This window comes from Podarcis vaucheri (assembly GCF_965113315.1).
Source record: "Podarcis vaucheri genome assembly, chromosome: 1".
Classification (NCBI taxonomy): Eukaryota; Metazoa; Chordata; class Lepidosauria; order Squamata; family Lacertidae; genus Podarcis; species Podarcis vaucheri.
Window position 1 is genome coordinate 109760650 of NC_138759.1, and position 27974 is coordinate 109788623.

The 27974-nt window shown below is 41.1% G+C and overlaps 1 protein-coding gene across 5 annotated transcripts in view; it reads right to left on the reverse strand.

Annotated features, from left to right (window-relative positions):
• RBMS1 (RNA binding motif single stranded interacting protein 1) overlaps positions 1-27974 on the reverse strand; it is a 117348-nt gene that overhangs the window by 2915 nt on the left and 86459 nt on the right. For 3 of the 5 annotated variants that reach the window (XM_082199040.1, XM_082199038.1, XM_082199041.1), the window contains exons 5-13: positions 20087-20244; positions 18456-18535; positions 11168-11283; positions 9627-9676; positions 9453-9546; positions 6993-7037; positions 3668-3778; positions 1652-1732; positions 1265-1349 (exon numbers count right to left, since the gene is read on the reverse strand). In XM_082199040.1, coding sequence (XP_082055166.1) covers positions 1272-1349; positions 1652-1732; positions 3668-3778; positions 6993-7037; positions 9453-9546; positions 9627-9676; positions 11168-11283; positions 18456-18535; positions 20087-20244 — 813 coding nt within the window. In that variant the 3' untranslated portion in view covers positions 1265-1271. The remainder of the gene's footprint in view (positions 1-1264; positions 1350-1651; positions 1733-3667; positions 3779-6992; positions 7038-9452; positions 9547-9626; positions 9677-11167; positions 11284-18455; positions 18536-20086; positions 20245-27974) is intronic. The other 2 variants (XM_082199042.1, XM_082199039.1) reach the window with 1 other exon arrangement.

Here is a 27974-nt window from a genome sequence, read left to right on the forward strand (position 1 = left end):
CACTTAATTTATTACCTCCACTTCACCCTAAGATTCCAGGGTGCATTACAACAATTTAAAACACATTGCAAGCTTTTAAAAACAACTTACAATCACAAATGCAGGCTGGATCCTTCAAATAGGCCTCATGTGCAGGGCAGAGGATGTTGTTGTGGGGCAGATTCATGACCAAGTTACAGTAAGATAAGGTTTTCAAAAAGACTCAAGTTCCTCAGTGTCAACACTCAAATGTGCTGAAGATACATTGAATGTTGATGTTAGTTCTCTCACAACTGCAATCTGAACTAAGTGACAGTGGGCATTAGGATCATGTTACACTGACACCACGCCAGTTGCAGTGGTTCCCATCCACTTCCAGGTCCAATTCAAAGAACTGATTTTGACCTTTAAAAGTCCTTTGTGACTTAGGATGAGGATACTTCAAGGGCCACTTGTTTCCATATGTGCGTGCCTGTAGCTACAGCTGAGATGCTCTGCAGGTTCTCTTGCCTTGTGAGGCAAAGTCAGCAGCCTTCTCTGTGGTGGTGCTCTCTGGCCTCCCTAGAGAGATCTGCCTGGCACCTACTTTGTTGTCCTCCTGTTCACAGACACAGACTTTCCTATAGGATTGTGCTTCTCTTTGCCACTAACTCATTGAAGTATTGCTGCCATCTTCAATTAGCAATGAAGTATCTCATGTATGAAGCAATGAATCCGCCCAGAGTGGCTGGGGCAATCCAGTCGGATGGGTAGGGTACAAGTAATAAAAATATTATTTGAATAACAAATGTATGATATTTAGGTAGTGCCTTTATCTAAAAGCTTATTTTAAAAATGATTTAATGATTCCAGGTAAAGCTGTTAAATCAAATATAGTAATATGGCACTATTTGGAACAGCTGCCACACATGTATATGGGGATGGGTCAATGGGCCAATGAAAATTATAGATCCAGTAGCTCAGTGCCCGAAACAATTTGCTGCAACAACCATAAACAGAGAACTTGGTAAATCGCTTTATCTGGAGTTGTTAAGTCACTTTTATAATACGTTTGACAAACTGATAGTTCATACAAGCCAACTTTGGTAAGTCACAGATATTCTGAAGATGTTCAATGTACCAAGTGTATGGCATCTATGGAACATGCATGCAGCTTCTCAGTTTGTTGCATCACTAAGTGAACATCAAAAAGGCTCCAGAAAATGATTGGAAGTGTCTGAATATACTACATGAAGAGTGTTTTCCTCCAATTATTTTTTTCAAAGAAACATGAAAGCAACTTTACCTCACAATTACTTGTTTTGCTGATAAGTATATGGCGAATGATCACTGGACGTCTCTACTGTAACTTGCTGTTGACCACTGGCTTCCTGTGAGAGAAGAGATTGCAAGCAGGAGACACACAGCATCTAATTATTAGCTGTGGTATTACAAAGGGTAAACTTGTCTTGAGTTTTATCATTAACTCCCTGTGCATCTTCCATAGTTTATATCCCTTCCTGAAGAGCACTCGGGGAGGGGGGGGCAGATGCAGGATTCGTACCAATGACATCTTTTGCTTATTGCAGCACTGATGTCATTTCAGCAAGTTACATTTATTGAAACATTATGTATGATGTAAATAATGGATTTTAACTAAAAGGCTCTCCCATTAATTAAAAAGAAAAACTACCTCAACTGGAACAGCTGCTGTCTGAACGTGTGTGTACTGGGGTATGTAGGCTCCTTGCATAGCTGTTGTGGCAGGCATGTACTGCAAAGGAAAAAGAGATTAATGTATTCAGCTAAATGAAACTAATACACACAACAGATGGTTCGACCCAAAACAAATGTGAAAGGGAGATAAGCCACTAGTAAAGGTAAAGGTAAAGGTACCCCTGACCATTAGGTCCAGTCGTGACCAACTCTGGGGTTGCGGTGCTCATCCTGCTTTATTGGCCGAGGGAATCATAGAATCATAGAATCATAGAGTTGGAAGAGACCACAAGGGCCATCGAGTCCAACCCCCTGCCAAGCAGGAAACACCATCAGAGCACTCCTGACATATGGTTGTCAAGCCTCTGCTTAAAGACCTCCAAAGTAGGAGACTCCACCACACTCCTTGGCAGCAAATTCCAGTGTCGAACAGCTCTTACTGTCAGGAAGTTCTTCCTAATGTATAGGTGGAATCTTCTTTCTTGTAGTTTGGATCCATTGCTCCGTGTCCGCTTCTCTGGAGCAGCAGAAAACAACCTTTCTCCCTCCTCTATGTGACATCCTTTTATATATTTGAACATGGCTATCATATCACCCTTTAACCTCCTCTTCTCCAGGCTAAACATGCCCAGCTCCCTTAGCCGTTCCTCATAAGGCATCGTTTCCAGGCCTTGGACCATTTTGGTTGCCCTCCTCTGGACACGTTCCAGTTTGTCAGTGTCCTTCTTGAATTGTGGTGCCCAGAACTGGACACAGTACTCCAGGTGTGGTCTGACCAGAGCAGAATACAGTGGCACTATTACTTCCCTTGATCTAGATGCTATACTCCTATTGATGCAGCCCAGAATTGCATTGGCTTTTTTAGCTGCCGCGTCACACACTGCGTATGTCCGCAGACAGCTTCGGGGTACGGCCAGCATGACTAAGCCGCTTCTGGTGAACCAGAGCAGTGCATGGTAACGCCGTTTACCTTCCTACCAGAGCGGTACCTATTTATCTACTTGCACTTTGACGTGCTTTCGAACTGCTAGGTTGGCAGGAGCAGGGACCGAGCAAAGGAGCTCACCCTGTCACGGGGATTCGAACCGCTGACCTTCTGATCGGCAAGTCCTAGGTTCTGTGGTTTAATGCACAGCGCCACCCACGTCCCTAAGCCACTGGTAGTGTTCCACAAATGCTTTCAAAAGTGTGATCTAATAAACAGGTTGCACAACACTTCCTTTACATGAGGTTGCACAGAAAAGACCATCTTTGAATTTCACCTTTCTTATGCAGCATTCCAGCATAAAACATAATGCAGCGCAGCCCTTCAATGATGCATGCCCTCCACATGCATTAGCGTGTCTTTGGATACCACCCAAAGAATTCAAAACACATAGAAAGCCCAACAGCACTGCGTTTTGTTTTTGCTTTAGGATAAGAAGAAAAGGAATTGGGTATTCTCAAAATTGCTGCTAAGAGTGATATTTCTAAAGACACTGGCAATACATCTTCCCTTTAGGACAGAGGGTCCATTTGGCAATGCCAATTCTTATCCCCAGCCTAGGGACAAGGAGATGACAGGATGATTTATGCTGCGATCCAAAAACATACATCCATAGTAGTGTTATCAGCATTGACAGTTCAGATAACACATTTTGGTGGAGAACCCCGTCCAAGCCCCCCCCCATCCCCTCTATTCTGATAGATAAAGGAAGATTGGCAAGATTCAGCCTTACACTGCTCAAAGCTGTCAATGGTAGCCAAGTTTTACCTCTTTAATATTAAAAGTAAAATTTCCCCAAGTGACTAAGATGCATTGCAATAGAAAATGGATTTATAATGCACATGCAATTACTGGTCAGTGAAAACAAAATGTGACAGATGGAATACTCTAAATGTCTTTCCTACGGGCAGAATATATAGTAAACATGTCAGGTTTTTTCTGGGTGTTATTATTATTATTATTATTATTATTATTATTATTATTATTATTATTATAATTGCCACGTACTGTTCCAGTGCTGCCCAATGAAAGGTGACTCATCTGCTGTGTCAGTGGACTTATCATTGATGCAGGCTGCAGTGACATGGTGTGGTCCATGGAAGGAGTTAATACAGTACCCTGTAAGAGTGGGGGGGAAATTGTTTCAGATTAAAGCAGTAAAGTTGTACACAGCTTCTGTTGGTTTACATTTTACTGACACATGTTCAATTTTTCTTTTGTAAAGGTGCATGCAATTGAAACACTTCATTGATAGCAAAACATGGTGATGTGACAAATACAGTAATAGTAAGATCCATCTATGGGTCAGAAAAGACTTGAGGGTATACATGAAATCCTGCACCTATGAGTCACTCTAGTTTGTGTTTTTCGCCAAGAACCCATGTGATTTGTAGCAGAAAAAATTCTACTCTGAACTGCAGCTCCCTTATGAAACTACAGTTCATTCATGGGATAACGTCTTACAGTGATGTCAGTCTAACCCTCAATGCCCAGAGATTCTAGTTATCAGGGGTTCCCCTACTGAAATGAATGGGGGAAAACGAAACTAGCAAAGCTAATTGGGATCCAATCTATCACCAGGAACTTCATTATCCTGTATAAAAGTCCATGTTTTGCAGTTGCATCTCATTGGGATTCTTCCCCCTCCCCGCAGTCCTTGAAATATTCTCACTTCCCTGCTTGTTTACATCTCAAGACAAACACTTGTTACAAAGCATTGCATGGGTCTGTTGGGCCAGAGAACAAAATTTTATCCTAGGGGATTAATTCTGCTCCAAGCTGGCTTTATCTTAACACGCTCATGATGCAAACAAACAACACTAATTTTTATTTATTTATAACATTCTTCCAGGGGAAAAGAACACTATTAGGGTATTGAAATACATCTGACCCTTCCATTATCTTATTAGGCTCCTAATATTTCCCTTTGGCATTTTTGTTGTTTCTTCCCACCCACCACCCCACTACCCCCAATTATGAACCTAGTATTTCACCAACCCTCACCTCCATTTTCCTTCCTCCAGGATTTCCCATTAAGGAATTTAACTTTGTGGGGTTCAACATACTCCAAAAGGTTTTGCGTTTGTGTTTGGAATGCAATGCTAACAAAGTCAGTCTTTTATATTAAACTGGATGAATTTTGGAATCAGCTATCAAAGTTATTCCCAGCTAGGACTTTAAAGGAGATTAATGTTATACTGGGCACTATACAGAAGAATATGGGCTCTGCCCAGTTTCACCGAAGCAGATATCTGACTGCACAAGCTGCTTTGCCTAATTACCAGCAATTTCTCCTGGCACATTCCAAGTATTCAGTGTGGCTCCTCTGACACTCAGGAGAGGTTTGCAGGTGGTTGATGTGTTGCGTGTGTTCTGCAGTGGGTAAGGAGCAGGAAAGCCCGTCCCCTACTTTTGTAATGCTGGATTCAGCCTACTACGTTCCAAATATGGGCATGGATTTTAACTGGTATTGAGAAAATCAGTTGCAATCACACCTCTATTGGCATTTTACCTGTGAAAAATTCAGCAGCCAGTGATAGACTGCAGGCAACCCAAAACATGCATGGTGATTGTTATCCATGGCTTAAACTTGCTTTTCTTTAAGTACCCAACTTAAAGTACCCCCAACCACCTTAATCTGGAGCAGCTCTCAACAGTGGCGTAGCGTGGGGGGTGCAGGGGGGGGCCCGGCCGCACCGGGCGCAACATCTGGGGGTTAGGGGTAGGGGGCGCAAATCCACGGGTTAGGGGGCGCAAATCCACAGGTTTGGGGGCGCAAATTACTTGCCTTGCCCCGGGTGCTGACAATCCACGTTACGCCACTGGCTCTCAAAGAGTAAGGGAATGAAGAACTATGACCTCCATGTCCTTCCTGCCTACGTGCTTCCCTGAAGCACCTGGCTGGCCAGTGTGAGAAACAAGATGCTGAACTAGAGGGACCTTTGGTCTAATCTGGCAGGACTCTTTATGTTCTGCCAATAGGATTTTTTTCTGACCAAGTCATTTGAGAACTGCGGACTGTACTGGGATAAGGAATTAAAACACAAGCACTGTGTTCCACAAATATGGGGGGGTATCGCTGCCCCATAGGTTGCAAGGTTCTTTAAATTAAATTCAGTGTCAAAAATGTGCACACAGAAAAAGTCAAACCCTAACCTTTAGAGACCACAGACAGGGAGCTTTTGTGTGTCAGAACTATACATCTGTGGGAGGCTTACATGATGCAGCGTAATAGCCCAGCAATCTCAGTGCCTTGTCTTTAACTGCTTTGCTTTCGATTTGCATATTGTTTATTATTATGGAACATTTGTTAAGTGCTATCATTGCACTTGTGAGAGACGAATCCAGCTATTCTAATTATTCTAATAAGAAGTATCAAGAGAATCTAAGTGTCCAAGAAAATTGCATTTGCTTTCATATGTAGAAAAGGCATAATCAAAGATGATTTGGATTTTGATAGCTGTACGGAGATCAACACCAATAATTTGTCTATGCTAGATTCTAAAGTGCTATTGTTTGCAAGCCGTGACACTGCGTACATTAACACAAGAAACCTTTATGTGTAATGTCATTGCTGTATGAATACAGTTCTCTTTTGCATCTGCCATGCAGCAGTACAATGTAGGAGATTAAGAGGCATGTATAGTCTGTGCAGTATTTATATGTTAATGGAGCTTTGTTCCTCCCCTGCTCTGTACAGGTGCGTGCATATGCTTCTTCAACAACAAACTCTTAATTACCTTGGCTCTTTTACCTGGGGAAGGGCTGTAGCTTACTAGTAGAGCAATGCCAGAAGTCCAAGGTTGGATCTCCAGGTAGGACTGGGAGAGACCCTGACCTGGAGAGCCATTGCTAGTCAGTGTAGACAATACTAGAAGGACCAAGCAGCTTTTTGTTTACATTAACCTCTTCCTTACCTCTGTCTTTTAATCAAAATTTGACTTCTAACTTCCATGAGCCCCAACCAACACAGCCAATGGTCAGAAATGATGGAAGATGTCATCCACAATATCTGCAGAGCCACAGGTTCCTGGCCCCCATTGCACAGCTTTCCCTCTCCCCCTCTACTACTCCCAGTCATTACTTCATTCCATTGGATGTTGCCAGAATCAATTCAATAGCCACCCATCAAGCTTCTACTGTTCACGCTAGGAAGACTTGGTATAAGGCTAGGCTATCTATTATTGGGCTGCAGAAAACCATACCAGTTGGATATTATTTAGTGTGGGCATTAAGAAATAGCGCCCACCAGAGAAAGAAATAACTAATGAAAATGAGGAACAAATAAGAATATTGATCCTAAGCTGACATAGGTGAAAGTATGCAAACTTACAGGATGCTGCATTATATATGGTTGAGGCTGCATCCATGAAGGGCTCTGTAGATAATGAAAAGGTTTTGTTTTGTTAAGAAAACAATATTCACAACTTTAATGTATATATTACACACATTTCAAAGCATCATGCTTTCATCTTAACTCATTGTTCTGGCCTTCATGGCTGCCTACAAGCGCTAAGAATTGCAATAACCCTTTTTGAAGCACAAGAATGGGAAAAGCCTGAATTAAATCACAGCCTTCTCCTTTCTCTTATTAAGTGCACCCCCCCCAAAAAAAAAAATTATGCACAGACAATTTCAACAGAAGCTCTGAGGATCTGAGATGAGGGTAGTATGGCACAGAGAGTAAAGAGAGAAATCTCCAGTTCCTCAAGTTCACACTTAGGAAGAACTGGAATGAAAAGTATGATCAGTTCAATATTCACTTTTACTCAGCATGCAGCAAGCCGAACACTGACAATCCTATTCCGACATCACAAAGACAGCCAGAGTACAGGATGTGATCTTCTTTGTGTGCTTTTCTCAGAGAGCATGGAGAGGGAGTGGTTCTGCTAAGTGGTAACATCTGTTTCCTCTCTCTCCAACTGACTGAGATTTGCATTATCAGAGATGGCTTGAGCCCTGGTAGAATGCCCAACTGTGATGGCAGGTTAACTGCAGAAGATTCTCATAAATATGCTCAGCAGCTATTCTGCTTTTATTTTTGAAGGAAGGGGAAAATCTTCCGTAAAAGTAACAGCTAGTTGGGAAAAGCAGAGATTCAAGAAACTAGGGGAAATTGTTCCTTAGGTCTGATAAGGAACAGCTGGAAATTGGGAGGCGGGGTAATGGAGAAGAAGCTATTTCACAACATACAACTGCAGCCCTAGATCCTTCTTTGTTTGGATAACTAAACAAGAGTGTTTAAATGCTGCTTTCCTTTTCCAATAAGTACTGATTAGAACTAGAACAACATACTGAGTTGGCAGTTTGGTAGGTTTAGAGACTGACTGGAAAACCAAGTGTAAGTAAAATTTGCCTTTTAAAAAAAAATCAAAATGAGGACCTGAAGTAAGAGGAGAGTTGTGATGCATCCTTCTACCACTCCCTCCTGTACCTAGCTCTGGGGAGGTTAGTGGAGAAGTGGAGAGGCAGAGGGATGGAGGCTCTGTTCTTTGATCTCACCCATCACTTTTCACTGCATGTTCTCTTGAGCCCTCCTTTTCGGTTGCTTTTGGGAACTTGCAGGCAGGAGAATTCTGGGGAAGTGGCTAACATACCCAAATGAGATGTGGTGCAGATGTCCCCAGAGTCCCTTCTCTGTATGGAAGCTCCAGTGAGGGCAGGGGGGCTTACTGTTCTCCTTGTGACCAGCCCAGCATTCAGCCTATCCTAACCCTGAGGAGAGCTGCAGGATCTTGTGTTGGCTGAACAAAGCTCTCTTCCCTGAAACCAGAACAGTTTCCTCTTCTAATGGGCCAAGTGTTAACACACACAACTTTGACCTTTGCTACCAGAGATATTTCCTGGAAGCATGAGGGGAAGTGTGCATGTACAACCTTCACCCACAGCAGTTCAACCCCACTTCCCAAACCATGCCTCTTTCCCATGCTCAGTGTCTTTAGAAAGAGAAAGAAAGAGACTCACAAAGGGACTCAAGAGAGGTTGAGAGTAAATGGAGTAGCAGGATTCCCCTTACCACTTCCCACCCATTTCTCCTAATCTGGTGGCCTATAAATCCTGGAGAGGCTGGTAAAGTGTCCTGAGAACACATGGGATGTAGGGTCAGACCTCCCACAGAAACCGCCTGTGAAGAGTTTGGGGCTAGAAGGGGAGCTTGCTCACCACCCTCATGGACTCTGAGCCACTGTAGCAACTTGTCTTGGCATCAGGGAATGAACACAAGCTCTCTCTCCCCCTTCATTGCCAAATCCTCTATGTGTGGGGTACTGAGCTGAGACAAAAGAAAGCAAACAGCAGGACATTTGCTTCCTTGCAACCATCCATCTCTCCCCATTGAGACTGGCTGAGGTCTTTCGCTTTAGCTCTTCAGTGTCCCTGCACCTCCAGGCAGTGTGTATTTAAAACTGCTGACCTGAACCAGGTTTCGGGGGGAGTTCACTGTGCACTTGCAGGATATGTTTGAAAGTGGTAAGCAAGCTCTCTTTCACAGAAGCTTGTCTTGCCATTACTCATCTCCTCACTGAAAAAACACCACAATGACATCTGCCTTAGCAGTAAAATTAAGCAGACAAGCTTCTATTTCATCATACTCCACACAGTGATTTCTGTTCTACAGGAAACCAAGAATACTTCAAAAGCAAGTTTCTTGTGTTTCCCTTTCTGTCTCCGGCTGTTTTATACATAGAATGACAAAAATGGTAAGATATTGCATTCCACAAAGCCTTCATGTGAGCTCTACACAAATTCCTACCAAGTATTTTAATAGCTTGTCCTTCCATCTTGAAATACCGACCTGGTACGCAGAAACTGGAGAAGCAATATATGGCGTGATAGACGTCTGAGTGATCATTCTGTTTGTTGCAATACTGTATGGCGAATGATAAAATCTAAAAGCACAAACACCTTTATTAATACCTTTAAAAGGGTACCATGGAATAACTTATATTCATTGTCTGATTGTACATACCCATTTTGTAAAGCAGCTGTAGTTGGATCATACGTAAGTGTCATTCCAGCCTTTAGGGAAAGGATAAAACATATACTCAATGAAAAGATTGGCTACCACTCCAAACCAAAACATTAGCACTAGCCCATCTGTCTGAAATAGTCAAAGTTGCCAGTACTGCCTTATGTTTTGTGAAATTTTGTTGGCACAAGTGATATGCAGTAAGTAACCTGTTTTGGATCTCCCTTATGCATTAAAAGATCATGGACCCAATCCAGAAGCTTCTTGCAAGGACATGGAGCTTCTGAATACACAAGGGCTTCCTCATTCCCTACAACACCAGGACAGTTTTGCTTCTATTACATTGCAATGGCTGCTCTGCAATTATACACCAAAGTACCATTGGACCCATGTGTGTATCCACTGTATAATTTTTTATTATTTTTATGTGCACCACTAAGAAACTTTTGTAATTAAGCGGCTTATAAATACCTTAAATAAAGAAAGTACCATCTGCCTTGATGAAAACTCAAAAAGGCCCAGCTTACATGCATGTGAAACAGTGTGCAGGAACACAGCTGAGATGTTAAATTATGTGCAGTAAGTTCTAGAGCAGTGGTTGTCAACCTGTGGGTCCCCAGATGTTGATGGACTACAACTCCCATCATCCCTGAGCTCTAGCCTTGCTAGGTAGGGGTGATGGGAGTTGTAGTTCAACAACATCTGGGGACCCACAGGTTGAGAAAGGCTGTTCTAGAGTGATGTACTAGCAGTGGGACAGTATTTGCAGCCATTTTATTGGGACGCCCAACTGGCTCCAGTGTTATTTGCCTTCAGACACCAGGCTAAAAGCTGGCTTTAAAAATAAAGACTATTGGGTCAGTGAATCTTGCTTTTCTAAAGCAGACGATTTTCTGCTTCTCTGGATTTCCCCTGATTAATTATATCATGCTGATTTGGTTATAGATAGTTGACTATTTATCTACTGACTTTGCTAGTGTTTTTATTGAGTTTGTTTGTGAGCTAATATGTATTATTTAAGAAAAGTCAGCCTTAAACACACACACACACACACACACACAGCAAAAGAAAATACATTCATATAAAATATTTACAATGGGTTGCATTCATATAATTACAATGGGTTGTACTCAACATAGGACTAAGGAGATAGAAATGTGTGTGTTCATGGAATTATCTCCCCTCCCTTCTTATAGTGCACTGTTCTGGTAGTTTTCCAGTCCCTCAAGAACAGATTCAGGGAGGGTGTGTGGGGGAGAAGTACTGCTGGCGGGAATTCCCATTGCACTCATGGGAACCCTAGCACTGGTTCCGCTAACACAATAAGTTGGTTGAATATGGCCCAATATTTTAAACAGTGCATTTAAATATGTCAAGTAACGAAGCGGAATGAAGGATTGTAATATTCCATTGAACAATGCAGGAGGACACAAAGGCAGCACATCTCTTTGTGACTATTATTTTTTTAATGCACATCCATAGACACACACACACACACACACACACACACACACTAACTAAAGGTTGAGAGGAGGACTTACAAGTCTCACCTCGCCTTCTCGGTGCCACGCTCTTCCATTCTGTATATATTTGTTCTGATTCTGTCTCTTTTTTTGTCCCCCATCTGCAAACTTGCACAACAAAGGTTCTGCAGGAGCTAAAACAACAACAAAACAAACCATTTAGGAATAGTCTACATAATAACCTTTGTGATATCAAAATAAAGTGCATTTCAAAAGTTGTCACTTGTGAAAAGATGTTACATAGTAGGTTTTCCCCAAATTATTTTGCTTGGAAGCCATAACATTCAGATACATGCTTAGTGCCCAGTGTTTCCATGCATTCCCAAACATCCTGATTGCAAAGATTTGCTATGTTTTAGTAGATACAAGCACTCCAACACACCTACATGTGACATTTCTTCATTATTTCAACAAAGGGCGATAGCTGAAAAAGGATGGATACATAGAGCTGCTGCATTAATTGATGTAATTTGGAAAGCCTGATTTCATTAGGAGCTCCACAGATGTATCAGAGCACAATGAGCTCTAGACTGAAGGAAGGGTCTGCAGTGTGGAATCTGTTTTGATGTTATGATCAAAAAAATAATCTGACAAATGGTTTACACTAGGGGTCAGCAAACTTTTTCAGCAGGGGGCTGGTCTACTGTCCCTTGGACCTTGTGGGGGGCTGGACTATATTTTATAAAAAAATAATAATGAATGAATTCCTATGCACACTGGGAAGAATGGGGTGGGGGAAGGGCAGGTGTAATAAAATAAAATAGTGTGCATTAAAGCAGGGTGGGGCAGGCTCCTCAACAGACAAGCTCACCCACTACCATGCTGCTCATCCTCCTGCCACCCCCCAAAACATACACACACACAGACTCACAATCGCCCCACAGAGAAAAGGAAAGCAAGTTCAATATGCAGAGAACAGCCGAGGTGAAGGAGAGATGGCGGCTCTGGGGAAGCAGCACCAGGGGGTGGAGCTGGAAGAAGAGGCAAGGGGGGCAAGTAGTCCTCCCCCAGCCCTAGCCACCTTCCCGGTTTGCCTCATTTGCCGAAGGGTTGGCAGCGGTGGCATGAAACAGGCTTCCTCCCCGCCTAGAGAAAGAGCTGCCGCCGCCACCGCTTTTCGTGAGGTGGGTAGGCAGAGTGAGCTCATCCACTCTGGTCTCTGGCCCACAGGAGCACTAGGGCGGTGGCGGTGATGGGAGGAAGATTATTATTATTATTATTACTACTACTATTTCCCCAATGGCCTGACTTAGAGGGAGAACAAGAGGGGAAAGGCTGGTGGGAAAGCAGAGAGAAAGAGAGGAAAGAGGATTTTTGTCCTTCCACCATCTAACTCCCCACGCGCATTCAGCTTCTGGGGGCACAAAACAATACTAATACTAATAACAATATTAATGATATCGGGGTAAGTAAGCAAGCAAAAGCCACTGAGGTAAACCAGGCACAGCGTTTGAGTGCCAGAGCCACCACTGCTTGGCCTCTTCCTCCTGCTGCGATCGCCGAGAGTCTCGGCTTTGTGGCGGGTGGTGGGTTCTTAAATGGCCGGGTGGGCCTGATCTGGCCCAGAGACGTAGTTTGCCAACCCCTGGTTTACAGAGAATTCTCCCCTCATTATAAGTTTCTGGTTACAGATGTGCTATATACGAAGTCACACCCTACGTGCTCTGTCACTTCATTGCTAGCAGCTAGTCCAACTCAACTTCATCCAAAAATACTGTATCTGAGACAAAAGTAGTTTTCTTTGCCTCTGGTATTAAGTCTACTTTGGCTTATTCACTCATGCACTTAAGTGATTGAGGTGCATGTGTGCAATGGCCCTAATGAAACCAATGGGGTTTACTTGCAAACAAACAGCTTTAGGGCTGAGGTCAGTCACTTAAATGACTTAAACGACATTTAAACCTGTGTGGGAAGACCTAGGATTGGCACAAAATGGCCATCAAAAAAAGCTACATGTTTATTGTGCTACTTTATGCAACACATGAAAGAAACTAGTTAGATACAGGTATTCACTGAACATTATTTACGTAGGTGCTCTGGTTGGATTACTTATATAAATTTTTAAATGAGGACACTATAAATTGCTCTCAGGACACACAATATATGTTCTGGCATGCTTCCGAAGCCAGCAGAATCTTGGAAGGCTAACTCTGAGCTCTGCATTCAAAAGAAAAAGTGGCAAGTTATGAGCAGAAGCCACTTGAATTCATTTCTATGGTTTCCGTGTCTGGTCCTTTCGTTAAATGAAAACACCCTTTGAGTGTTTCAACAGCATCCCTTTACTTACGTATTGTTCCAGTACCACAGATTTCTACAGAAAAGGGTTCTCTGAGAGAGTAAATTACTTTTGACAACCATGCAACTACTGGTTAAGGGCATAGATACAAAGATGCTGCAAAAGGGTTGAGTGCTTTTTTAACTCTTTCCAGTTTGAGTGCTTTTTAAACTCTTTCCACTGCGCAAGCCAGAAAGGTGACTTTCAGCGTTTTCTGTCTTGTTCTATACAAGTATCATATTGCATGATGAGCTAGCAGGTGGCTTTTACTTAATCTGATAACATATGCAGGTAACCCATGCAAGTATTATTCCTATTTTACAGACATGAAACCCAGGCTGAAGAACTGAGTTTACTAAGCAAGCTGGTTAAATGCAATAACCCAGTTTCCAAGCTCCAAGTCAAGCGCTCATGTCCTTCATTATAGTTCTTGTTCTGTTTTTGAAGTTTAACACAGCACAATTTCAGGAATGGCAATGCTTGTCTCAGTCATACCCCATTACCTAAATGCACCACCTGCATCTGGCTGAAATAGAGTCCTTCTCTCTTTTTCCTTGTTATCCCTAATCACTGAGTGGAAATGCTGTTGTAGTCTTGGCTTGTCACGCTTTTTGCTAATAATTTCCTTCCTCACAAATCTACAGTTAGGTAACATCCTAGACAGACAAAGATGCCTACAGAAATGTGCTGTTTCACAAAATATACAACCCATGTTAGAATTGTGTATGTCAGAGTGATTAAAAACAAAACTGAGATCATGGATGAGTGGCACAGAATCAAACAATCAGCTTGAATGTTCCAAGGTGTGGCAAATCCCCTCCTGCTGTGGTTTTGACAGCATTGTGGGTTGCACTTAAAATGGTAACTCACATTCTTATGTGCTGTTTTGGACTGAATCAGCAATGTACACTTGGGCTTTCAAACAAATATTTGATGACATTCACCACTAAAGGTGCCTGAGTAAAATTAGCAGTCACAGGCTAAGAGGACAAGCCCTTTATGGATTGTCTTTTCTCATAGTGGAAGGAATTTCCCCACAAGGACCTGTATTAGGACCAGTGACTTTACACTTGTTCATAAATGATCCACATAAGCAGTGAGGCAGACAAGTCTGCATATGACACAGAATTATTCAGGGTGCTTAAAACCAGAAAGAGATTGCAAAAAAGGGATTGCAAGCGGTTCCAAAAGTGAATGTCTAAACTGAGTGAATGGGCATTAAAATGGCAAATGCGATTCAAGATAGGTAAGTGCAAGATGGTGAGCACTGAAGCAAAAAATTTACTAGCCCCACATTGATGGGGGTCTGGGATGGTGGTGAATGATCAGGACAGGGATGAGGTTGTTATTATTTATTATATTTGTTAGTCACATTTCTAACATTGACTGTGATGAATTAATTGTTCAATGAAAATGTCAAACCAGTGTGGCAGTTATGAAAAATGCTAATTCTATGTTAGGGATCATTTGAAAGGCATCGAAAAATAAAATTTGCCACTATCGTAATGTCTTTATTCAAATCTATGGTATAACTTCACTTGGAATACGGTGTACAATTTGGATCAGAAAGGATATTGTAGAGCTGGGAAAAGTACAGAAAACGGAAAACCAAAATGGCTGCAACTGGGCTAGTCCCACTATGAGGAAAAGTTACAATATCTTTTTTGGGAGAGGCAGGGGAGTGAGTAAAGTGGGAAATGATACAGACATTTAAAAAATCATGTACACTATGGAGAAAGCAGGTATGAGCTACATTTTTCTCCCACTCATATAGTATTAGGCCCCAGAGTCATCTAATGAAGATGACAGTTGGGGTATTCAAGATGGAAAAAATGAAGTGCTTCTTCACACAGCACACAGTTAAAACTTATGGAATTTGCTACCATGAGTTAATAGAGGATAATGCAATGGCTGATAGTCAAGTTGGGGGGGAAAGATTGAGGCAAAAATATCCTAGCTCCACATATACATGGATGATGTCTGATCTGGTGGTGAGTGATGACTGATGGGGGAAGAATAGCAGGAGAGAGCTGTTGGGCTCCAATGCTTGCAGACTTCCCTTAGGCATCTGGTTGGCCTCTGAAGGAAACAGGATGTAATCCAAAACATCCGGAGAGCACCAGGTAGTGGAAGGCTGCTTTAATGTTACCTTGTAGCTACCACAGGCTGTGCCTGAGACTATGGCAGGAAGTGTAATCTTCAGAGTCGATCTGTTTGTGCGCTCTGAAGTTTTAACGTAGTGTTTCCACATACAAATTTACAAAAAAACCTACTAAAACTAAGTATGCATGTATTTTTTTTACCAGCTGGTCTAGTCTACTTGAGTCTGTTTGCACAAGAATTTCCTGATCTGCTTCACACTATCCGGGAGGCCCGACCTCCTTTCTTATAAAACTATTTAGCTATTCCATTTTCAGTTCCAAACTCTTGTTATTTTAGCTAAGCTGCACTATGACAGCATGCTTTTCTTAAACAGATGTTCCTCCTCCTCCCACACCTATTCCATTGCCATCTTCTGGATTCTCCGTCCATTACGCCATTTCCCCCATCCAACTGAAATTTGCCAATTTACCCTAGTTTCTGTGAAACTTGGCGTTACAAGCATTCTTATGCTGCAGATTATTACTCGCCCTTTACCTGGGAAGAGCTTTGCTAATGGTGCGTCTCCTGAACTTGGGAGTGAAGCAATGCCTGCCCTCTCTCACAAAGCCAAGAAACAAAGTGAAGGTCAAATGAGACAGATGACTGAAGACACACATAGGACTCCAGTAACATAACAAGGTCAGCTGAAGGCATATGTGTGCACATGCACATGTAATTATGAGGAAAGGAATGTGGTGTAGTGGAAAATGGCTTTGACGACCTGCTCTGAGAAGGGAGATCCCGTAGGCCTCCATATGGGATCACCTGCAAGAGCTAAGTCAACCACAAATAACCAACCATTCAAAATTATGCTGCAAATTCTATAACATCTGGGCAGGTGCTATAGTTCAGTGGTAGAGCATTTGCTTTGCCTGCACGGAAGTCCCAGGTTCAATCCTCGGCACCTTCAGTGCTTTGAAGAATTAGCCATGTCCCTCCTAATAGTGATACTAACCTCAACCCAGATTTGTCACTAAGTCTGCTGCTATTTGTATAGCTCCACCCAAATGGCCTCTAAAGGCAGTAGCTGCTATGGAGTCTGTTAAAGGTTAGTTCCTGTAACATGAGAACTGAGAGTTTCTTAGTAATGACAGGAGTATGGCACAGCAAAGGTTAATTTACCTTGTCCCATCAAACTGTGTATTCTGCTGGTCAGAGTCAGGCTGCTCAAAAGTGGCTGGTTGCTAAGTCAGCCCAGTTACCTAAACAACAGGTGTTTGCAGTAACATGGGGAAAGGAAGTATATTATCTTTCTCTTTGTTTGCACTGGGGGCATCCTGGGAAATTCTACATTGAAATCCCATTTTGAAGAATGTGTGGCTACCACCCACACCAGAGAGAGGGAGAGGGAGAGGGAGAGGGAGAGAACCAAAACATGGGATATAGTCTGAAGGTACATGAGGTCACAACCTTGCTGAAGTTCAGCCGGTCTGAGGATGACCATTGCCTGGATGAACAATCACCAGGGAATCACATGTATGCAGCCTTGGGCTCCATGATGAAACAAAGACAGGATATAAATGTAAGAAAAATAAATAAATATGAATACCCTTCCTTTGATTTCTTTCTTCACCTGAATTCTGCCATGCATGCTACTATGTCTCTTCTTTCTTATAGGATACAATTTTACTACCCCCGGAAAGTCAAAGAAAAGCACTATTTATTGTATAGTAAATTTCCTATCTCACTCTGTTATTGTCTTCTGTCTTTCTGGTCATATTAATTTAGTCCTATCCAGCAATAATCTGCTACTCCCTGGCAGAGGCTGATAGTAAAAGGGTGTCAACTCTTGGCTTCAAAAGAGCCCATAGTAAGAAGTGCAATCAATTATCATGAGCTGACAGCTTTCCATCATAAGATGGGTTGGGAGTCTCACAGCAGCAAGTGAATAAATTAAGCTGCATTAGGAGAATGCCTCATGGACCTTTTTTTTTTGTTTCCTTGCAATTTTTTTTGCACTAGAAAGATGCAAGTTAATTTAGACAGGAAGAGGGGGGGGGTCTAAAATTATCATCTTAATCTGGTATTTGGGTATCAGGTTTTCTCATCAAGATTCATTCACCTTCAGCGCTATTGAACAAACTCGCAAAGCCACAGGAAAAAGGGGACTAATTAAATAAGCCTTATTTGTTCCCCTCCCTGCACACCTTATCTAGAACTATTTACAGCTGTTGGGGGGACCTGTGCCCAAAGCTTCAGAGCAATCCTTGTAAAGCAGCAGAATGTTACAATGATCAGAGTAGCAATGGCCTATATTCAGGGTCTTCAGTGTCCAGACTCACATGGTTTTCCAGAAAATGGCATAATGCTTGACTACAAGCACAGTAGTTGGATCACTGGAGTCAACAGCACCCTTAATCTCTCTGCCCATACTCAGCAGCAGACTGGAGCTGTGTAATACAAATTCAGAGAGCTACCTTCCCTTGTCAGAGTTACAGTATTCTCAGAGCTTCTCCTATTATATGCAAACCTCTATAATGTAAAGAAAATGCTGCTGTGATCACAGAAATACTACCAACTATGCTCACTTGCTCAGTTCACAAGTTGCATGTGCCCTCATGAATACATTCTGGGAATGATGATTTGGATGTTCAAGTAAAGGTGTGTGAATTCGTATTGGGTCTACAAGCCTACTAGCCCACAGGGAAGGACTCAAGGGAAAGGTAAGAAAGAAGAGATGTTTCGGCATTCCTGAAATTTCTTCCTCAACCCCCCAAGGGCCTGAACAGCACAGAGTGTCCTTCCTCAGGGCTCCAGACAGTATGTAACAGGGTTACTGCAGTGCTGTTCACCATCCTTTTAGAGGTGGTGTTATGCAGGTGCAGCTTGCATAATCTAGTTACAGGAATCATTAGATTGTAACATTTTCAGAAGAATACTTAGACCTACCTGAAACTCCTGGGGGTGTTTTAATAAATTTCCCGTTAAAATGAGCAATTACTGCTTCACATTTTTCTGTCGATTCCATCCTGTGTAAAAGACAAAAATAGGAGATAACTGTGTAATATTGACTTGCACATGTTTTGCTTTCTTATTAGGTCACAATGACAAAGCCTCCAGCCCAGTCCAGTCGTAATGACAAAACAAGGCTTGGGCAGTATGTGGATAAACATATGACTTGTGCACTCCCTTCATCCCTTTGTGCACTGTGATGTCTTTCCTCATGGCTTGCTGGCCATTGTTTGCCAGAACATGCAAAATGGGCCAGCTGCAGTTTTCTGGCAAAAAGGGAGGCAGTGAATCTTAGTAGATGAACCAAAGATGAATCCTGTAGTGCCAAACCAGGGAGAGAGGCCATAGCTCAGTGGTAGAACACATGCTTTGAATGTAGTGTGTTCCTGGTTCACTTCCCAGAATTTATGGCTGGAAAATCTCCTTGAGAGATGCTATTGGTCAATATTGAGATGGATGGACCAGTGATCTGACTCATTATAAAGAAGCTTCCTATGGTTTGGAATTATGTCTGTGTCCATATCTGTCTATCTCACTGTCTCTCCCCGGCTCCCCCTACAAGCTCCATGCAGTGCTTGCACATTTTTGTATGTGTGTGAGAAGGATGCTTTAATTGTGTGTTTTGAAAAAATAAATTTGGGGCAAGATTTATGCTCCCCCCCCCCAATCATCGTTCCACTATTAAAGACTGAAAGTAAACATTCAAATGGCAGTGTTTTTCTCATTGCACATTGGAACTATCTAAAAAGGAAATTCAACTTGTCTTGGGTATGAATACAGTTTTCCTTATTTAGTTTAACAGGTTTCTTGTGTGTAATTACTAATCAAATTCAACTTAGTATATTACCTTTGTATGGATATGGCAATACTGGGTAATTATTTCTGAGTACTCATTGTGTAAGAACCCTTAAAATAACTGAGCCAATTAAAAACATGCAAAGAATAAGGCAGCAATATTAGGATTGGAATAGAAGGCAACTAACAACTTGTTTGATTGCAGTTTAATATTGTCTAATAAGTCAATATTGCATTGTGTCAGTCGTGTCCCATCTTTTAGCTGCAAGAGAGCAATAAAATTCAAATTGCACCTTAAAGCAAAGGTGGTGCGAAAGCCCTTTTTTCTTCAAAGGTCGAAGCCCCACACCCATTCCTCTAAGACCAGCCTTTCCAAACCTGGTGCCCTTCAGCAGTTTTGGACTATAATTCCCATCAGCCCCAGCTGCCATGCTGATTTAGACTACAACATCTTATGTTCTTTAACCACACCCACCTTTAAACATACACTTTTGTCTTTTGTGGCTGGTACATTAATAAAAAGCTGTTAATGCCAATATTTGACATTTGCACTATTCTCTATTACAGTACTAATAGGTGCATGCCATGCACCCTTGAATATTATTTGACCCATTAATATTTTGGTTAAATGATCAGTCCTACCATCTTTGTTTTGAGTTTCTTGTCATGGTAAGATACTGTTTTCCATTGCTAAGCACCTCCATTTTACTTTAACTATAATTGTTCTGAAGATACTATTCATGAAGTGATATAAAATACAGCTACCATCGTACCTTGCAAAGCCAACCCCACGACTTGTGCCATTGGAATCACGAAGTATTCTTGTCGAGATAACTTGCCCAAAAGGTTTCAGCATATTCTCCAGCTCTTGTTCATCCATTGAAAGTGGCAAATTGGAAATATATAGATTAGTTGGATCCTGCTCTTGTTGCTGAAAAAAAGCAATAAAAATAATAATATTACTTTTCAGAAGAATATTGGAAATTTTGTACATAAAATTGTACCCATGAGACTTACTTTGCTGTGAAAGTCTCCACAATAAAGTGGTACCAACAGCAGTCGTAGCTAAATGTGTAATTTTGAAGTCACTGAATAGCAGTCTCTCAAGACTTCCCTAGGAGATCAATGAAACTAGAGAAACGGCTGTGGCCAAAATGTATGATTACATCTATTCATCGTTACTACCATTCACAGAATAAGCTCTTCCTTCTTCTGACAACATAAGCCATTATCGTCTCTAGAATTACATTCATGGGAAAATAAATAGATAAAAAGGAATGTATTTGCTGCACAATGGAAGGGCTTTTGCCATGCTGGATCCTGCATCCCTGAAAAAAATGTCCCCATTTTAATCAGTTAGCTAAGACGATTCACATGAAAGTCCACAACAGATCACAAGGCCTATTTCAAAAGTTCTGCAGAATAAAGTGGCTTTGCTCAGAGTTGGTCAAAAAACCATGGCTCAGGTTCAAAGATTCTGATGTGCAAGTAGGAGACCCTTCTGCCCATAGGTTTTCTGTTGCCAATTTCCCCTCTAAAAATCCACCTCAGGGCTCCTAGTCAACCCCCTGAAGTTAGTGAGGACAGTTGTAGACAGAAAGGGAATCTGTATGTTTGCACTGGAGTATTTGGCTCTAACTATCTTGTTTGAGTGAGCTTGAGATAAATTAGAGCATGTGTGATCAGGAGCTCTTTTTCTGCCTCCTGAAGCTGCCTTCCATATTTATATACACTATCTCATCCTCTCTTTGACAGGGAAGACTAAGAAGTCGTTGGCTCTATCTTAACATTATATAAAGATGCAGATTATGAATAAACAGATGACATGAGAATAGTACAAACACCCCAAGGCGCTCATACAAAGCAGTAACAAATTTAAAGTGAGGGCAACTTCCATGCACGATCAGGCTCTGAGAATCCATATAGCAAAGACTCACGAGAAGCACATGCTTCTCAAAGGCGAGACAATGAAACTGAATATACAATACAAAATTATTCAGAAAGCATATGTGTCACCTCAGCAATTTGTAGCAGGTCCTATCTAGTAAAAAGAAAGGAAGAATAACACAGCAACGCTTTTAGGTAGAGGATGCTTTTCGGCCTGTCCAAAAAATACATCAGGCAGCAACACAGCAGTGGGCTTCTCAATGATGGCACCCACTTTATGCAATACAAAAGGCACCAACAGTGGTTTGTCTCAGTTACCTTTTAAATACCTATTTTTTATTTTTTATTTGATAAGCATTCCCAGATAATTGATACCAGCTTTTATTTCACCTTCCACACTGCATGGTGGATGTTTTATGATATTTTATAATACTGCTGTCCTGTTGCTGTTTCTGTAAAGATTTTTGAGATTGTGTATCAAAATGTGCTGCTATGTTTCTGTTTTGAAGGGATTGCATTGTTTTATTGCATTTATTATTATGTTTTATACTGCACCACGTTGAATAATAAATACAAGAAGTAAACTGGTCCTTGCAAACGAAGAACTCCTGTGTTGGGCGTCAGCTAACAAAAAGGGAGGGAAAGGTAACTTCGAACTAAAAGCTTTCGAGTCTGCTGAATTCACTTATTTGCTTTTCCTCAAGCATATCAAAACAAGGCTGATTTTAAGTTAGCGTTCTTCTGTATGTATGCATGTGATTCTTCCTTAGGCACTCAAGGGATTAAGTATCTAATAAGCATAAAGCTATGTTCAGCATTTATTAAGAAATGGGGACAGCCAGCCGTGAGCATCAACTTGAGCAGGGCAGGGGTGGCAGATGGGGGTGGGCTGTTGGATAGAAGAGCAGTAACTGGAGGTCCTGCATGGTGTAAAACTCCCACTCATCATCTGAAACTAATTAACAAAAACTCCCTGTGTGTAGAACTGTTCCTAACATGCAAGGGGAGGGGAGCCCCAACAACTTGGCAGCATGATAAAACATCTGTTTTCTCTTCCATTGCAAAGGGTCACGGCTAACAGACAGCCATTCAGAAAACATGTGACTGTATGGAAGACCCTTTTGCCAATTCGCTCCTAGCTGGCCTGCCTTCCCATGGAAGCAGTGCTCATGTGTATCACTGAAGATGCACCCACAGTTAAATGTAAAACTATTCAGCTTCAGCTACAGTGCTGTCAGTTACTGCTCTGACCCATTCAGCAAATGGGTTGAACTAGGCTTCCATATATGGCTTTATTTCTGGTCTGGAACAGCCACAAAAATGCATCAGTAAAAAAAAACTCCCAAGTCTACATTAGTAAGCTAATTATCAGGGTCCTCTCTCTAAAAATAAAATAAAATAAAATAAATTAGCATGGTTATTGTTTTTGTTCATTGATCTCAAGGAACTATTTAAAGGTACTTTGTTACAATGAATGCTGTTGTAATGCTAACAGCACGGTTAATTGTTTAATCATATGGTTTTCGTCTTCACGCACATCCTGTTTTTCCTTTTAAAAAGTACATGAAGCATGAAGTTGAAATAATTGTGCTCCAAGACCGCTTAGAACACAGAGCTCACCCTTGAAATCACAATCTCTATAATTAGAAGTCCCCCCCCCAAACAAGTTGAAATACTAAGCCTCTTAAAAAAAAAGTGGTTGTATTTATTTAGTTTGGAATGGTGCCTTGAATTGCCTATATTGTGCAATAGGTGCACAAAATAGGGGAAAAGATCAGCAGAGGCAGAAAACATCATAATTGCAACAAAATTCATATGTTATAGACATTTTTATGGATGAATTGCAGCCACCGTGGATATACCTCCATGGCCTTTGAGGTCTGTGGCTGAATCCTTCATTCATGTTCCCAAATTTGTAGGGCCAAGTTGTAATATAAAGCTGGGCCTTTTTTCTAGTTATCATGGAGTCTACATTATGTAATTCTCTGTCTGGGAACATTGGCTATGTAGCCTCCTCTCATAGCTTCTGCTGATAAATTGTCATGCTTAGAATAAAGCAACTGAAATTGATGGGTCTTATATTAGCCACAACTAACTTACTGATTTCAGTAGGTCTGCTGTAAGCAAGGCTGGATCCAATCCAATCTGGCTGCTGTCATATAGCTGTCCCCCTCCTCCCGCTTAATATTTTAAAAATTAACCATTGCTTTTGTTATGTTTTAATATACTTGCAAGCAGCTTTGCATTCTCTTTGCTCTGCAGAAAGGCTGTGACCCTCAGGAAGTTCCAAAAGATTAGTGGGGCTTATTGCAGATTTCCTTAAAAGACCATGTTAGTAGAATCTCTCAGTATGCTGGGAGCACCAAAACAATATCCCAACACATGGGTACCACCATATGTATTTATCTAGCTCTCTTTGAAAGCTGGAGAGAGAGACAGGGAACACAGAGTCATTATTTTCCATGGGGATCACTTCCCAGTAAGTGGGTATAGAACTGCAGCTTTAAACCAGTTAAGAGAAAGGGGAAAATAAAAACCAAAAACCAAAAACAAGAAACACACCAAAAACAAGAAACACACATTATCTAGTCAAATATAAAAAATGCCAACGGAAGCAAAGGTAACATTGTATGGCAACATTTTCAGTAGGCATGATTGATAATCCTTTCTGGTTCATAGAACTTGATTCTATTGCAATGGCAGGGGAGAAAGTGCCATGTATATCATGGTTCAGTATGTTACTTGCTTCCCAACAAGGGATATACATCGGTAGTGAAGTGAAATGATGCTCATGTAACTCTTTCAACAACTTGCCACCTGAGGAAAGATTGCGCCCCTATTCCCCAAATGATCTAAGTATTGTTGGAGGAAACGTGTGTAGCAACCCACAATAATATAGGAGTCTTTCGCACATTAGTGCAATTATGACCAAATTATTCCTCAGCTTGCAACTCAGTGCTGACAATCACAATCTAGTACCTCATTCATTCATTCATTCATTCACTCACTGCATTCATATATGCCTTTCTGTGTAGGCACCCAAGGCAGCTTATGATTCTAAAGGACTAAAACAAAGTTAGCCCGATGGGAGGGGACAGTCCCACTGGAGCAGGCCCTAATGTTGTCTGTGCCTGCCTCCCTAGCCTCTTCTTCCTCCTCATAGGGCAGATAGTGCCGGAAGAGAAGTCTTAACCTCATAGAGGTTAGCACAAGATTCCTCGATTCAATTCCATCACGGAACTTTCAGCACTGCTACTAGAAAGCTTCACTGAAACAGAAAAATGGTGTGCCATTCATACTGGTCTTAAATCTATGTATGAACACAAAAGACAGTATCTGCTTCCTGATTATAGTGGCATTCAAACAAGACAAGCAGCATGGCTGAAAGGGGCCTTTATTTTTTGCCAGACTATGGTACAAGAACATAGCTGAGCAAATCTGAAACAGCGTTTCTTTTCAATTCATGAGAATGGAGACATTCCTAAGTGCCTTTTGGATAAGAGGACAACCCTTTGTAAGAAGATGTTCAGGGCTTTGTTAAGAAAACAATGCAATGAGACCTTTTAGAAGCTCCACGTGTATTCCACTAACCTTATTTGAGAGGACCACAAAAGCCAAAAGCATTCATGGGGAAAAATAAAAATAAATAGTTTTCATTTTGTAAGAGGAACTCTCAATTAATTAAATCAATGGGCATATACTGTAGGCATGTATAGGTGTTCAGACCTTATTTTAACATTGCATTGAGCTCATGGAAATTAGGTGGAGTAGGCAAATTAACACAATAAACTTAAGAAGTACACTTGAGTTCATGTAACTGGAATCCAAGAGACCAAGCAGTGGTCCAGAGTAAGTATGTTGTAAAAGACATCTCACTCTACTGTCTACGGTGATGTTCTGGTGTTTAAGTAAATATAATTGTGTGTGTATGTCATGATATTAGAGTAATTAAGGTAAATGTGTAGGTAATTATGGTATTTAAATTAAGGTATGTGTTAGGCTGGGAGAAGGAGAGAGTTCTTGGAATGCTGGAAGTGAGTGGTGACTGAATAAGAGTTTGAGAGGGAGCCTCAACACTAGTGTGAGACTGTTCAGAGATTAAGTTGAGTTTCAGACTGGGTGGTAGTTGGAGTGAGAACTGGAGGTGTTTAGAGTGTGTTTGGGTGGTGGTAGCAGGGTTGGCATAATAGAATAGTATTAGTACTACATAACCATTGCTTTATATGCAACAAAGGGGGGGGGGATAAAACATAACAGAAACCATACCCTTCTGTGCAATAAGTGATCACATAACTTCTGTTTTAATAAAATTACTGTATTGCACAGCATCAATAGCCCTTATTCAAAATAGGAAACCTTTTGTTGAAGAGCAAACACATTAAGATGTCATTTCCTGAACCCTGTCATTTATATAACAATATTGTCAGCTGCCTAACTTTATAGCCCTAACCCCTTTAACCAGCCAACATAACGGTAAATAATGGTCCCTTGCATTACACAAAAAATTAAGCTTACATATGGGCTAAAACTACATGTCCTTCTTGATGCAGGTTAGTAAACATAGTGCTCAGTCTACAGCAAACTAGATGTACAGGTTCTAGGCTTGTGTTCTCTGTGACATGCTAGCTTTCTGTGTGAGATTTTCAAAATAAACAAGCAAAGGAACATTGAACCTTGTAAGCTTCTGTCTGCAATGGTTCAAACCACACACAGGTTAATCCTCTCCATCAGACTAGGTCCAGGGCACCATATGATCTAGAAAATGTGGTCTCTGCATGCCTGAACCAGGATGACATCTCTAGTTAGCCAACTCTGCTATTCACATGTGAAATATATTTCCCTTTCTCTCCCCTTTGCTGACTGAAACTCTGCTCATTCCAAATACTATGGAATTAGATGCTTATCACTCATCATATGTAATAAGGGTGATGAAATGATAGTCACATTGCCTTTTGAGTTTTATAAGTGGACCCCATCAGCACATACACATAGTTCAGAGCACTGTTGCCTTTTCAGATTTCTATCCTCTTGTATTTCCAACTTTCGTTTGAAATTTAAGAGCATAACCATAAACACATTGCTGCATTTAAAAGCATCACCACCCAAATTCACACAAAGAGGGCTCATTAACATTGGAGACAAATGTGCACTATTTCCAGTTTTTGTTTTGTGTGTTCCTCTCACCCGTCACGTGCCTAGATATTAAATATTATGACACCACCATTAACACAGAGACCCACAGAACAGCCATAATGCAAGAAAGTCATCTAGTAAGAGCAAGTGTGCATGCATGTGATAAAATGTGCATTAAGTAATAGACATATGGTTTTCATTTTGCTGTCCTGGAACTAATCCAAGGACATTTCAGGTTATTAGCTCCACTGTTCCTCAGTGGAGAATTTGGAAAAATATTGCCTAAGCTGAAAAAAGCCACCCTGGTTTATACATTACTCAAGAAGCAGCAGAACGGACAAGAAAGGTGTGCCAGATTTGTTTCATATTTAATCATTCTGAGGGGCTCTCACATTAATTAGTCACTTGAATATTTTAGAAAGTACTATGTTTTCAAACTTGGAAGGATAGACTTTAAAGAATGATTGCAATATACGTATGTGCAGAAGACCTGCATCACTCATAGTTTACAATAGTTCCCGTTATTGACAGCTGCCTGTATTATAATCTGTCACAAGTGGACAAAGATAAGGATCCAGACAGCAAAAGATTGGAGGATCAAAACATGGGAAATAGTAAATACAATAAAGTTAACTAACCTTGTGGAAAAGTGGGGTATGTCTAGAATATATTAGTGCACCAGAGTACAGGAGTACATACTTTTCAGGATGTTGCAAGTCACTTAAGAAATTATATATATTCTGTTTAGGTAAACAGTATTGTTGGAATAGATTTGCTATTAAAATGTGTTGGCAGCTGATGACCACGCATCCCAGAGAGTTCTGTTACCTTTATATCTCTATCATTATATCTCTATCATTAATGTATCTCTTTTGTTGTAATTATATTTTGACTGACTTGTAGTTGGATAACAACAAGAGCAACCACCACACCAATGGCTCCCACTTGCTGGTCTTATGAAAGTTTGACATACAAATAAAGACTATTCGAACTGCTCTATTCTAACTCTGCAAAGATTCACACTCTTCAATCATTTTCTACTTCTTTCATTTCATATGCCGTTACTGCAGAGAGGTAAGCACTGAATTACCATTGGAAGTAGGGGAATATGCTTTAGAAAAATTAAGCGTTTTGCTGCTATAACCAATACAAAATTTTCCAGGAAATGGCAGGGATTTTCTATTTAATGAAGTTCAGATTCTGAATAAAGTTTATTCCCGCCCCCCGCTGTTCAGTTCTTTCCACAAGAGTGCTCTTTCTCCTAATTTATATGCATTCTGTTGGCAACCTTTGGCCTTTGTAAAATGGGAACATTTGTAGCATTACTCAGGCTGACTTGAGTTTTATCAGATTACGTTTCTTTTGGTGGCTGAAATGGCTGATTCTAGATCAGCAGAACCTGACAAAAATACCGCAATTTATTTTTTAGTGAGTGAACCATGCCTGACATTTGGCTTCCTCCACCTCCAAAGTAAGCCATTTTTCTAGTCCAAGTTCCATGTGCTTCTTCCCTTACTTTTCTTCCTAAAGGTTTGTTGTTGCAAACCTTGGGGTTTCCCCTCCTCTACTGATAACCTCCTTTCTCTGCTTTGTTGTGCTGTTTTGGCTACATTAATCAACAACACTCATGCCTGGAGACTG